The sequence below is a fragment of the Urocampus carinirostris genome, chromosome 17 (genome assembly GCF_059441175.1).
Source record: "Urocampus carinirostris isolate Australia breed hairy pipefish chromosome 17, RoL_Ucar_1.0, whole genome shotgun sequence".
Classification (NCBI taxonomy): domain Eukaryota; kingdom Metazoa; phylum Chordata; class Actinopteri; order Syngnathiformes; family Syngnathidae; genus Urocampus; species Urocampus carinirostris.
Window position 1 is genome coordinate 1,548,796 of NC_142365.1, and position 14,630 is coordinate 1,563,425.

Consider the following 14,630-nt stretch of genomic DNA (forward strand, 5'->3'; position numbering starts at 1 on the left):
CATGCATGTCAGGTTAATTGGCCGGTCCAAATTGTCCCGAGGTGTGAGTTAGCGAGCAAATTGTCTGTCCCTGTGTGTGCTCCAGCACCCCCGCGACCCTACTGAGGAGAAGCGGTGCAGATAATGGATGGGTTAGGATAGTTTGTGTATTTTTGCCTAGTATTCAAATCGATGTTTGTTTTTCTACTGAATGAAAGTTTTTTTGTACCACCAGGAGGCACTAAATAGTCACACTGTCCCTTTAAATATGACTTTTATGTTGACCACAAAATGTCTTTAACAAAAACGACAATATTGGGGGTATCAAAGGCCAAATAAATAAATAAATTTAATTTCATACATTATCATACAGATTCCTAAGCTTGACACGAGGCGAATTGAATATATATATATATTTTTTTTGGTTTGAACAATTTTTTTTCGACAATCTTAACAGCAATTAAGCATATTCACAATTTCGTTATATCTGACAATATGACGTTTTAACCATTTTTAACAGCAGTTAAACATACAATTTCACGATATCATATCCCAACAATATGAGTTTTTATCGACACTTATATTTTTGGTTTGAACACTTTTATTGACACTATTAACAGCAAATAAACAATGTGAGGTTTGAACAATTTTTCTCGACAATCTTAACAGCAATTAAGCATATTCACAATTTCGTTATATCTGACAAAATGACGTTTTAACCATTTTTTATGACACGAAAAATAAGATTGTTATCAAGTCAACATTGCGGTTTTACCTCTTTTTGGTCCCCCAAGTGGACGTGAACGCACCATGAAGCCTTCAACACCAAATCAAACAAAGACGCCCCCCAAAAAGATGTCCGTCCTGATTAAGGGCACCCATTTACTCTTCGGGCGAAGGATTTTGAATTCGAGCAACAGATGCGACCCAGTACGAAGCGTAAGACTTTTGTCATGATGTCGAAATAAACACACGGGGGGTGACGAGAAGCTATCAATGGGGACGGGATGCTAACAGCAATGGCGTGCTAACGGCAGTCACCTGAACTACATCATCCTTTATTATCGACCAGAAAGGGATAAAAGAATAGCGAGAAGAGGGGCCGGGGGGTTGTTCTTACCTCTTTCGTCTTCTCTCTTGCTGTAGCCGTCGTCGAGGAAAATATGGAATTTGAACCCACATCAATATTCTCCTTTGCGCTTGCTATCAATTCATTTTACCAAAGCGACCCCGAAATTCAAAATGGGGGTGCAGGGGGGGGAAGCTCCGGAACCGAAATGATGAGAGGCAGGCCAGGTGTGAGGCGGATATCCGCAGCAGCCGACTCGCTCGCTTCCGTCCAGAGAGACGAGGCGATGCTGGTGGTGATGGTGGTCGCCTGGCGTGTGCGTGGGGGGAATTTGAGTGGGTGGGTGCGTGAATCTGCTGCTCACATGCGAGGCAGCCTGCTCGGATTCCACGATTCAACGAATCCCAATTGCACGATCTGGTGCTGTCCCTGGTGCTCAGATAAAAGCCTGCTCCCGTATTCATTCGTATTCAAGCTAGATTTCGTCATTCGCGGGCTGTGCATTTCACACCGAGGCCTTCAGTGGTGCTACGTCTAAATCTAGCCAACCCTTGTTAACTCAATGTTCTGGTTTGCCCGCGTCCCTGCGTCCTGGACGCATGATTTTTGCTGGGGTCGCATAGTCTCAAATCAACTTTTTTGACACAAAATTGTCATTATTACTCGATTACTTTTTTTAACAAAGATTTACCGCACTCCCAACTTTTCGTCAGGCAGATCCGGCAGATGTTGTTTTGGTCTCGCGGTTCGAGTTTTCGTCTGCGAATTGTGTAGTGAAAAGTCAGTCTCTTTTTAGAGAAGCGGCTTTTTCGGCTCAACTCATTCAAGAGAGCCGGCTCTCCAACGGCTCACTTGCTTTGATGATTGATATTACGAATGATGATGTTGTATAAAGAAGTTAAGAAAAAAACGGAAGTATAAAAGGAGAAAATGAATCGGTATATTACCAACAATAATTTGATGCAGAAAATGAATTCATAATTTGATGATTAAAACTGAATGAAAATATAGATTTATATGATATATTTGTCGCCAATTTACGATTTCAACCTCGATAAGACTAAATTTTGGGGACCCATAGATTTTTGAGCATGCGAGTCCCCGAGACCCATCACTTTTCACAGGTCAAATGAACACCGCCCTACTATTGGGCTAGTGTGAAAACCTGCCAACATTTTTAGCACGCACCCAGCATGTTTACACCCCTGGGCCGGTCCCGCACCCCGTGCGGGGAGCTGATCCCCAATCCACAGTGACAAAGGGAAAGAGCTGAGCGCAGATTGCAAGTCCGCCGCCGGCTGCCAGAGTGCGTTCAGCACAGTACTTTTTGCAGATTGCAGCAGTTTGCGCTAAACCCCCCTCTGTCTGCTCTCTATAGACGGGAACGGGTGGGGTCACCCGTGTGGGTGGGGTCGCGTCGGCCGGGCACACGTTTAGCAAAGTTGCTACGACCGCCAAGCTAACACGTGGTTTGGGACGTGATCTGAGCTCTTATTTTTTCCTAGGGACATGTGGGAGTGATATTGCCGACCTTAAAGCTGAATCAAGTGACTCTGGTCAAGGAGGGGTGAAGGTGGAGGGGCTCGCTGCTGCCCCCTAGGAATGATGAGGTAAAGTATGGTTGGAACCAGTGTTCCCTCTAAGCTGCGCGCGTGCGCAATTGTGCACTGCTTGCACTTTCTCAGCGCACAAGGATATCTAGCCAGCGCACAAAAATCAGGGCTCAAAATTGCTAATTAAGAAGCCAATTAAGTCAAAGTTACAAGGTCAAAATACACGGGTTCCCCTGACGTTGTGTCCTAAATGCGGTATTTTGAAGTCGAGTCGAAGTAGAACGAAGTTGAGTAAAGTTAGTAGAGTTTGTCGAGGACCGGCTTCTTCGGCTCGGCTCACTAAAAAGAACAGGCTCTTTCGGGTCCTAAACGGCTCTTCGCGTTGTTTTTGCTTCTTTCATCCCAACATGACCAAATATTATGTAAAGTTATGCACAAAATGACTTAAAGGAATGGGGGAATAGAACAAAAAAATAAAAAAAATACCAAAATGAAAAAGTAGTGAAAAGCTGAGAAAAAATAAAACAAAAGGAAGAGAAAAAAGGAATGAAAATTTTTGAAAAAAGCCAGAAAAAAATAAAAGAAAGATTTGTAGGAAAAAAGTAAATAGAGAACAAACAGAAAAAAAGTAACAGCTCGGAAAAAATAAACACAATGAGATTTATTTTAAAGGAATTTTAAAAAAAGGAGAAAAAAAACACGGAAAAAAGAAGAAAAAGTTTGTGTTGCATTCAAATCATTTCCAATTATATCAAGTGAATCTTGTTGCCAACATTGTACTTCCACTAAAAATGTGATTAAGTACAGTTCTGTATCTTACAAGCGACTCAATAAGCCCCCAAAAATGTTAATATTATGCGACAAAATATATCAGGAAATAAAAAGAAATGTATATCTTGTGAAAGAATTGTAAGAACAAACGACGTTTGTAGGCAATCGTACAACCTTTGCAATAGTACATGAGTCAATTCATTCAAAAGAGAAAAATAATTTTGCATTGCCGGAAACTCAGCAAAATGTAACGTGATGTCAAATTTTGGACATGTTTGATAATGACTTAGTTGCCACACTTGGGATTGCCGTTGCTCACTGTTGTTTCAAGCGTTGCTCACCGATTTTGAGTGAACGCTCAGACCCGTAAGGAAAATGACAGTGAACATTGGTTGGAACACAGAAACAGACGACCAGAGATCAAAACAAAACTATATTCCATTCACTCCAGCCCCTTTTCGTCCTCTAAAAACGTGCAATAAGAATCCTACACAGGGTAGGTTGTGGAGATCATACTCATGTTTTATTCCTGCAGTCCAAATTATTAAAATTGGATGATTTGATGAAATTTTTACTGCACAACTGTTATTTAAAGTCAACAAAAACATAGTGCCAGAAAACATCCATAAATGATTCATTCGGAAAGAGGGAAATTATAATTTAAGGGGCTGAGGTCAGGGTTGGGTAGGGTTACTTTAACTGGATTAATTTCAATTACATTTACTCGCTCTCGTCTCGCTCCTTCTGGCTTTTTCCCAGTCTGCCTTTGTGTTTTATTGAAATAAAAAGACATGGAAAAGTAATGGTATGTTGAGTCAAAAGGCAAAAGACCACCCCCCCCGGAAAATTACCAACACCTTCAAACAAAGACAGGAAGACTAAGAAACGCCAAAAGGGAACATCAAACTGATTAGAAATACACACCTTGAGCAAATACGTTTAAGCCTACTTTACAGATTTTTCACTCTCCCAAACCTTGATTCATATTTTTCTAGCTATGGACAGAATTGATAGAAAGAGACGGGTCTCTTTAGAAAGTCATCGCAAGCTAAGTTTGTCCCCCCTCTGGCCTACTTCAGATCTGCAGACGCAGTGAAAAGTCATCGGAGGGCTACTAACCAGCATGTGCTAACAACCCACTCAAATGTATTAATAACTCCATCTCCGCCTTGTCGGTCACCTCAGAAGGGCAGCTATGCTATTTCTGTGGTAATTGTCGCTCAGCTTCCTGCCCTCCCTATTGGTGACCTCCTTATCTGCCTAAATGAGGCGCAGAAGGTCACCTCGCCGCTCCACATTCAAATTACATGATGCAATGACAGAGGAGTAAAACAGGACAGCGTGGCATAGCAGGGGCGTCAAATATTTGATTTTAAAAGCAGATTTGAAGAGATTCAATCAACACAAGTCGTCGTATTAGTAGCGGAAAGTGATCAGGAGAAGAACCCAAACGCGCAACGTTTCTCACACAAGCCTTTTATTTTACGGGAAATGGGGAGTCATGCATATTAGACAGCAATCTGGCGTGGAAAGACAGGAAGCCAGAGATCGACACCAATTGCCCGAGCAGATATCGGACAGATGGGGTTGATACCGGACGGGACAGACAGGATTGATATAAAAAATGAACAGGGCAAACTAGACGGGAACGAAAACTGGAGAGAATAATAAACAGGACAAAAATTGACCGGACAGGAAATGCAGGCAGGAAACCGGACAGAGTCAAAACCCACGTCTTGCGGGGCAGAGGTTTGTTGGCGGACTGACAAAGAAAGAGTGAGAGCACTGAGCTTAAGTAGAAGGGAAGCCAATCTGCCAACGAGCCACACGGGCAGGGCCAATTGGGCGCCATGGCAACTGTGACAAATATTAGGGATTGGTCAACATGATCAGTCTATTGTTTAAAAAAAAGACATCCAAACACATAAAATGAATTCACGAATTGTTTGAATTCTTTGTTTTTATCTTCAAAATGTTTTTTTCCCCCAAAATCAGCGACAACTGGCAAACATACCCTCGTTCTTTTCTAAGTGCATGGTCTTTATTTGTAGCTCAAAGCCTACTTAGGTGCACATGTCAAATTATACAAAAAAACCTTCGGCTCTCATCGTTTATATCAACAAAAAATAGACACGTTTGAAAGGAATCCACAAACTGTACAGCAGCACAACATCCGTGTTTGTATAACACAATTCTAAGTAGGGCAATTTCCAATGAAATATTCATAAATGCAGAGCAACTTTAGCATTACCGCCGGCCTTCAAATAATGTACAAATCTCAAACGAGCGCAAAATAGAAAACATCAACTTCAAAATACAACAAAAACAAAATCAAGCTGCTCAGAATTACAAAAACATTGACTGTATTTTATCGTCCAAAACGTTTTCAAATCGAACCGGACGAATTAGGAGCCGGCATGCATTTGCTGTGAATATGCGGCTCCTTCATGCTCCTGGATCGACTGCCTAGACCAGGGCCAGGGGTCCGCAACCTGCGGCATCGGGGCCACGTACGGCTCTTCAGCGCCGCCCTAGTGGCTCCCTGGAGCTTTTTCAGAAAACAGTTTGGGAATGGAAAAAAGTATTTGTTACATCTGTATTCTGTAGGAGGGCAAGCACAAAACAAACATTCTTAACCTTTAGAAAACGCTGTAAAAAGGTTTAAAATAAATATGAAATGCGTAACTTTTATGTATGAACCTCCTTTTGTTTTGATTTAAAATAAGTTTATATAAGGAGTTTCTTGGGCAGCACGGCGGTGCAGTGGTTAGCGCGTGTGCGGCACAGATATGAGGTCATGAGATCGGACTTCCTGTGTGGAGTTTGCATGTTCTCCCTGTGCTTGCGTGGGTATCCTCCAGGCACTTCGGTTTCCTCCCACATTCCAAAAACGTGCATGTTAATTGGCCGGTCCAAATTGTCCCTAGGTGTGAATGAGCGAGCCAATAGTCTGTCCCTGTGTGCCCTGAGACCAGTTGAGGCTGTCCCCTGCCCACTGCCCGAAGATGCCTGGGATGGCTCCAGCACCCCCGTGACCCTACTGAGGATAAGCGGTGCTGATAATGGATGGATAAAATGAGTAACTTTTATGTATAAACCTCCTTTTGTTTTGATTTAAAATAGGTTTGTATAAGGAGTTTCTTGGGCAGCACAGCGGGGCAGTGGTTAGCGCGCGTGCGGCACAGTTATGAGGTCATGAGATCGAACCTCCTGTGTGGAGTTTGCATGTTCTCCCCGTGCTTGCGTGTCAGGTTTATTAGCCAGTCCAAATTGTCCCTAGGTGTGAATGAGCGAGCTAATTGTCTGTCCCTGTGTGCCCTGAGACCAGTTGAGGGTGTCCCCTGCCCACTGCCCGAAGATGCCTGGGATGGGCTCCAGCACCTCCGCGACCCTACTGAGGAACAGCGGTGCAGATCATGGATGGATGGATGGAGTTTCTTTATTTCCAGCACCAGAAATATCTCTTTTATGGCTCTTTCAACATTTTGGGTTGCTGACCCCCGGCCCATACCGACAGTCCAGTTGTACGCACAGTGCCGGAGAGTGAATGGAATATATGGTGTAGGGGTAATTAAGAGGGCTACGTCAGGGGCTTATTGGCTCCTACGGCGGACGCATTTGTTGGGCCTGCGCGTGACCACGAAGCCTTGTTTGCAGTAGCACTTGTAGGAGCCCACGGTGTTCACACAGCGAGCGTTCTCGCACGGGCTACTACGAACTCCCGGTTCTGCACACTCGTCGATATCTGGGTGCACAAAAGCAGGGGAAAGAAAAATGAAGTCTTTTCAGCAAATCAATTACCGGGTACAATGAAATGCACTTGAAAATACTTGAAAAGTAAGTCTAAATTCCATACAAACCTATACAGCGGGTGTGAGAGTGGTCCAACCTAAATCCTTGGTCACATTCGCACATGGTGCCCAGATAGGAGCGCACACAGTGGCCATTTGCACAACTGCATTCGTCTGAATCCTCTTCGGAACTGTCGCCTGGGAGAGAACATTTTGGCAGGAGGATACAGTCAGATGGATTGCCTCTAGCAGAAACTCAGGAACACAAAAATGACACACTTTCTAACCTGATGTTTACAGTACGATCAAAAACGCAAGGAAACAATCTACTTAAAGGGACGGTGTGGATGATTTGACCGGTGGGTGTCACTGTATTGTGTAGTTTAGATATATATAGATAGATAGGTACTTTATTCATCCCCGTAAAGAAATTCACACTTCCAGCAGTATCTTTGTGTTGATTATTAACAGATTAACAGGATGGCCTCGGGGTGCCACAGCGGAGTGGATGACGTCACACGCTAGGCCAAAAGTTCGACGACCCTGCAGCAGATGGAAATCTTTGTGCCCAGGGTTACACCACCTCCTATTCACGTAGATAGTGAGTCGGCTTCCCGCAGGCTTTTGTGTCTCTGTCCCTAACATTGCTGAAGCCGGGTAGCTCCACGTTAGCGTCTGGCATGCTAAACGTGAGCCACGTTTCCATAAAACACAGCAAACGGCACTCCCTCTACGTGTTGATGTTTTTCACCAGCACAGCCAGTTCGTCGGTCTTATTTGGTAGAGAGTTCACATATCCCATGATTACGGACGGTACCGAAGCTTTATAACGCCGCTAGCCGCTTAGCCTTAGTTCCGGCTCTGCATCCACGATAGGGCCCCCTCATCACGGCGGCACGAGAATTCTTAATGGCAAGGAGTCGATTCCTCGAATAAACGCATTTTTGTGCGTTAAAAGCCATAACCATAGGATAGAAAGTCATCCAAAGTGTAGTGGTCAAACGGGACAAAAAACACCAAAAACAGAAATTAGAATAAAGAAAAGGTTTGATTTGAATAGAAATCTTTTGCTTTTTTTTTCTTTGAAAAGTTGTCGGCCACCCGGGCGGAAGCGTTTTGTAAGTTGTACGCCCGACGTAAAAGATGCACGCCCCACACTGTGAAAAATCCATTGAAAAAGTCAAAATGCAATATAATTTTTGTGTGAAATGCACATAAACATAAAAAATGTAAATATTGTATTAAAACCAGACATTTGCTACTCAAATAGCCATTTACCACGTTAACAATGTATGATTTTTTTAAATTAAGCTAGTAAATAAATTACCCTCACTGGTAAACTGTTTTCAGAACAGCCACCTTGGAGATCCCTGTCCTACAATATAAAACAATTCCAAAAAATCGAAGTGGTTTTGAGTTTTTCCTTGCCCGCATGTTGGTTTAAGATCAGGGGATGGTGTCATTGTAATCCTGTGCTGTCATTTGAGACATTTTTGTGATTAAGGGCTTTACAAATAAATGTGACTTGACTTAAAATGAGTTTAATGTTATCTTTAAGCGACCCTAAACTTTTGAACAGTACTGTAATTCTGCAGAAGAAATATAAGATTTTTGATTGAAATAACCCTTCCCCCACAAGATTGGTTCATTTTTCTTAGTTTTTTGTAAAACGACCCCCAAAACTGTGTCAGAATGACCCAAGTATTTCATTTTTGACCCAAGTGTTTTCAGAGTGCAATTCAGAATCAAAATAAGGTCGAACCTGGATTATAATGAGCGAAAGATGTCAAGATATCCTGCTCTCCGTCCGACTCCGTCTCCAGATGCATCTCGCACAAATGGTTGAACATATCTGCGTAGAAACAGGAGAGGCCTTGAGGACGAGCTCGAGGACGAGCGAGCGGGGGGACGCTTTTGGGGACTGACCGGAATGCCTGGGCGGGCAAGTGTTGCATTCGGGTCCCCATCCGCGACCGTAATGGCAGCAGCACTCGGAATAGGTCACCAGCATGATGCTCCTGGGGTCGCTGCAGATCAAGCCCTCGTCCACCTGCAGGAAGCACACGTCTTTGTGGGCCGCCGTGCGATCTGGGGGAGGGGAAAACCGGTATTTTAGCATCGCAAGGACAAAAAAAATCCAGCTTTCTGCATTGCAGAGCTTACATAAAGTCTTTCTTTACTGTCATGGTCATAAATGCAGAATTATTCAAAGAATAGCAGCAAAGAGTAGCGATACCCACTCAGCTGTTCTGCTGGTGAACATATCCCTAGGCTATATCTTAAACCTTTATTAAAAGTTCCATTTGAATGAATAAAAACTTTATTTCGAACATTAACATAAAAACAGGACACAACTCATTGGGTTTTTTTTGTCCTTGCACGACTGGCAGTTTTCTTATACCTAGCCACTCCTTTGCACATCTGTTCTCCTCTGCACTACCGTACTCCATTGTTATTGTTATTGTATAGTGACTTGTTTACCTGACTGCCCATTTTGTACATCTGTTCAGCTGCTCCTCTTGCACTCTTTGCACTACTGTATTGTACTCATAGCTATAATTATTGAGTATATCATTTAGTATTTCAATACTCCAACTCAATACTACATATTTATATCTGTACATTCAAGGAAACTGTGCGGGTCAGATGTATCGACATTTCGTTCTGTATACACGTGTACAAGAATGATAATAAAGTATATCTAAATGTGACTCTGAATCTGAACAATAACTCAACACCAAAATAATATTACATAACATGTTCGAAAAGGGGTAGTCAGAAGAAGACGCTTATTTTCCCTACCCCTTCATCTTCCCTATTCATTACATTTTACAGATAGCTCCTCTTTTGTGTCTAAATAGAACAAAATCTCACGGATATAAATATTACATAGGTCAGACATCAAAAATTATAATAATGACAATAATATTTTATACACTAATCATCGTAGTACCCATCCCTCAACGTCATCATGCCACTAGACATTAAATATAATTGTGACACCAATGATAATAACACCAATAGCAGAAATAACAGTTATGGTATAATAATAGTTACCATAACAACAAGGTTAACTATAGTTGTAAACACAGTATTTCCAATCTCTAGTATCACTCGTACCCCATTTTCTTCATCTCTGTATTCCGCCAGGAATGTTTTTTTCAATTTAAATTTGAACACTGTTTGATCTTGTCTTGTAAATTGTTCCAAAGTTTGACTCCGCACACAGACACGCACATACTTTTCCTGGTGGTTCTCACTTTTGGGATTTTGAATTTACGACAGCCCCTTAAGTTATAAATTCTGCATTGAGTAAGCACTGTAGCAAGACTGTCTACGTAGAATAAAAATAAACGAAACAATTGTATGTTATTTATCAAATAACCAACTCCAACAATTCTTTCAGCACGTTTCTTAGTTCTTACCCCACTTGCAGTAAATTTAGCCTTGCCTATTATAGGATAGATAGATATAGATAGATAGATATATAGAGATAGAGGTAGATAGATAGAGATAGATAGATAGATAGATATGGATAGATAATAATAATAATAACAATAATAATTTCCTTTGTATTGTCATTCTTTGTAACAATGTACACAGAACGAAATGTCGATACACCTGACCCGTTGTAGCGAGCCGATGCAGCCGCAGCCAACAGAGGGCGCCGCCATTTTACCAATGTTATAAGTCTTAGGTATGACTCGGCCGAGGCGCGAACCAGCGACCTCCCAGTCTCAAGATGGGTTCATAGAAATATATAGAGATAGATAGGTAGAGATAGCCATAGATAGACACAGATCGATATAGATTGATAAATAGATATAGAGATAGATCGAGATAGAGAGGGATAGATAGATAGAGATAGACATGGATAGAGAGAGATAGACAGAGATAGATATAAATGGATAGATAGAGATAGATAGATCGAGAGAGATAGATAGATGGATCGAGATAGAGAGAGATATAGATGGATAGAGATAGAGCTATATTGATATAGATATAGACATAGATAGATAGAGATGGATTGATAGAGATATAGATAGACAGAGATAGATAAAGATAGAGAGATAGAGATAGACATGGATAGAGAGAGATAGACATAGATAGACAGAGATAGATATAGATGGATAGATAGATATAGAGATGGATAGATTGAGAGGGATAGATGGATCGAGATAGAGATAGATGGATAGAGATAGAGCTATATTGATAGAGATGGATTGATAGAGATATAGATAGACAGAGATAGATAGAGATAGATAGATAGAGATAGAGATGGATAGAGATTGAGATAGATAGATATAGACATAGATAGATAGAGATAGATAAAGATAGATCGATAGAGGAGCCGACGGGAATTTTACCCACCGTCGTAGACGCACTGTTTGAGGGCGGCGCTGAAAGTGCGAGGCGGGTCACAGAAACAGTGAAAGGATCCGGGCGTATTCTCACACCTGCCGTTCTTACAATAGGAGGGATCCTGGCACTCGTTGACATCTGCAAAGGCCAACACGGAAACGGCTCAGAGACGCAACATCTCTTTAGGGTTCGCTATAATCGGCGACACGGCGGACACAGAAACACTCAAGTTCAGCAGTGCGGGCAAACGGTGCCGCGATAAATACCGGTTAGCATAAACCGTCGCAGTTTTTATAGCGGTATTATTGTATTGCATCACAATCGCCGATCCAATGCACTGTCGAGACCAGAACGAAGACAGGACCTACTTTCGTTACGTTTCCTTCAGTTTTATTGGAAGAAAGGAAAGGGTTACACCCACGATCCGGTGATCGCTGGGCGCGGGAAGCAGGTCGCACTGAACGCGGAAGTAGGACTTCGGTGGCGAGCGATGGCGGTGTCGGGAACGGAAAACGGGTCAGTAGCCGGGACAGGAGAGCAAAAACGTGGTCGGGGTCGGCAACGAGTCGAAAGCCAGGAGAGGAGAGTAGACGTGGTCAAGATCAAAAAACAGGTCGAAGTCGGGAAACAGACAGGACCAAAAACAGAAGAAGGCTTGCCTAGAGTAAACTGAGGTTCGCAGACGGACTGAAAACAGGTGACAGATAGGCGTGGATTTAAATAGGGAAAGAGAGCCAATCAGAGTCGGAGGCAGTTGGCGTCAAAGGAGCGGGCAAAGGTACATCACACCGCTAATCATGACATGCACAGCTTATGGAATTTTATAAGGCATCTGGTTTTGTTTAATGAATTGTTCTGAATGCGGATTTAGGCGAAACAACCTGCGCCTGGGTTCTCACTTAATTGCCAATAAACCCCTTTCTCGGTTTTGCTGTTTGCCTAGACAAGGCAAATGATAATGGAGGTTAAATCCAATTATTTGAAACCAAATAGGGAAATCTTTACGAGAGCGCATACAGTCTTGGTACACTGAGGTGTTATACACGGTTTGTACACATGGCCTAATTCAAGCACTGTTTTCAATTCCTCCAGTACCATTGAAATTTAAAAAAGCCGGTGTGAAACCTGTATTTTCAGGAGCCACACATATATATCTGTCATGATTACTGATGTGATGCATCAGTGCCCGCTCCTTTGGCGCCAACGGCCTCGGACTTTGAATGGCTCCCTGTCACTATTTAAACCCACGTCTATTTGTCACCGGTTGTCAGTCTGTCTGCGAACCTCAGTGTACTCTAGGCAAGCTTTTTCGACCCTAACTCCCACCTGTTTTTTAACTCGCGGCTGTCCCCCGGCTTCGACCCGTTTTTTTTAATCCTGACCAAATCTACTCTCTCGTCCCGGCTTTCGACCTCTTTTTGTCCCCGATCACGTCTACTCTGCTCTCCTGGCATTGACCCGTTTCCGATCCTGACCACGTTTTTTGCTCTCCTGTCCCGGCCAATGACCTGTTTTTTTCCGTTCCCGACACCGCCATCGTTCACCACAGAAGTCCCACTTCCGTGTTCACAGCGACCTGGTTCCCGCGCCGAACGATCACCGGATCGTGGGTGCAACCCTTTTTTTCTCCAATTAAACTGAGAGAAACGTAACGCAAGCGGGTCCTGTCTCTGTTCTGGTCCTGACAATATCTGCAATCTACATGTCTGATTTTTAATCAAAACATATGATTTTTAAATTTTGAGTAAATTGCAAATATACATGTTTTTGAGATCAATCTCTCCCAATAGAGATGTTGGGTAAAAATGACACTAATATGCATCACAGTTTTCAGTTCCGATTACAATTTACCACTGGGAAACGCGACTTCCATTTTTTACATGGTCCATAATTGATATGTAATATTTCATCATTTCATAGTGCTATATTCAGGTGTAGCATTTAGCAAACAGTTAGCAAGAAAATCTTAGTTAAGCTAGTCATCTCTGTGAATTATGACTAGAGAGAGCAGACCTACCCCCACGCCTCGCCCTGAGAATAGTTAGTTTTCTATTTTTTGCATACTTTGCAATTGCAGCATGCTGCGTTTTAGCCATTGTTTGTATTTTGTATTTTCTAGCCTCCCATCTTCTTGCACCTCTTCGACACGACCAGTAGGGGGCAAAGATGCTTCACATGACAACAGCAAATACAAGCTAATGCCAGCCATCTCCGGTTTATCACGAGGTAGGAAAAAAGTGAATGGCAAAGTGACGCCACCAGAGCAGGCGTGTTGGCGTCATTTTCAAGCAGACTTGTTTTCTTATATATTTCATGGGTGATCATAAAACACGGCAACTAGGTCAAGCATTTATAAGCCCTTCACCCAAAATCCGAGCACTTTTCAAACCTTGATAACGCAACAATAAAATTCAAACATTTACTATCAGTATGTACCTGTATTGACTCATCTTCAATTATGCTACAAGCCACGTGAACTCCTCTTTCCACGATACTTTTAATCTATGTTTACACTTTGTAGCGTCATCAGTTTTGTTAGCTTCTTTTGAATCTTTCTTCTCGGGCTGAGGTTTTGGCTTGATTTCTAACCATCCGTATGTACATGTATTGACTCATCTTCATTCATGCAATGTTTATGTCGCCTCGTCTGCTACAAGCCACGTGAACTCCTCTTTCCACGATGCTTCTAATATACGTTTATGTTTTGTAGTGTCATCCATTTTGGTAGCTTCTTTTGAAGCTTTCTTCTGGGGCTGAGGTTTTGGCTTGATTTCTAACCACTTCTCCATTTTCTTGTGTTTTCTGTGCGTCTGCCACAAGCCACGTGAACTCCTCTTACCACCATGCTTCTAATGTACGTTTACGTTTTGTAGCGTCATCCATTTCGTTAGCTTCTTTTGAATCTTTCTTCTGGGGCTGAGGTTGTGGCTTGATTCCTAACAACTTCTCCATTTTTCTTGTCTTCTCTATGTGTCTACTCCGCAAAATGATATAGAAATTTCCAAACTGAACAAACATTTCGAAATCGGAATAAAGCAAACGTGTGCGTCTACTTTAGAAAATGATATGCAAATGCAGGCCCTTATAACGCTCAGGAAAGTCAGG

At 42.4% G+C, this 14,630-nt stretch overlaps 2 protein-coding genes and 1 long non-coding RNA gene across 6 annotated transcripts in view; 1 reads left to right on the plus strand and 2 right to left on the minus strand.

Annotated features, from left to right (window-relative positions):
* The window catches only part of sptbn2 (spectrin, beta, non-erythrocytic 2), a 65,944-nt gene extending 64,636 nt beyond the window's left edge, over positions 1–1,308 (minus strand). The window contains exon 1 of one of the 2 annotated variants that reach the window (XM_088320456.1): positions 1,100–1,308. The gene's annotated coding sequence lies outside the window, so the exon portion shown is untranslated. Of the gene's footprint in view, positions 1–754; positions 905–1,099 lie in introns of those variants that run through there. The other variant, XM_088320457.1, reaches the window with a different exon arrangement.
* Positions 764–13,736, plus strand: LOC148348896 (uncharacterized). 2 transcript variants are annotated; one of them, XR_015847199.1, is made up of 3 exons: positions 764–918; positions 2,554–2,658; positions 13,645–13,736. It is a non-coding gene; the product is annotated as an uncharacterized LOC148348896 (long non-coding RNA). The 2 variants fall into 2 exon arrangements; XR_015847198.1 differs by having other exon boundaries at positions 764–909.
* ltbp3 (latent transforming growth factor beta binding protein 3) overlaps positions 5,392–14,630 on the minus strand; it is a 78,229-nt gene continuing 68,990 nt past the window's right edge. For both annotated transcript variants that reach the window (XM_088320459.1, XM_088320458.1), the window contains exons 24-28: positions 11,535–11,663; positions 9,090–9,251; positions 8,926–9,015; positions 7,233–7,361; positions 5,392–7,117 (exon numbers count right to left, since the gene is read on the minus strand). In XM_088320459.1, the coding sequence (XP_088176585.1) occupies positions 6,966–7,117; positions 7,233–7,361; positions 8,926–9,015; positions 9,090–9,251; positions 11,535–11,663 (662 nt within the window). In that variant the 3' untranslated portion in view covers positions 5,392–6,965. The remainder of the gene's footprint in view (positions 7,118–7,232; positions 7,362–8,925; positions 9,016–9,089; positions 9,252–11,534; positions 11,664–14,630) is intronic.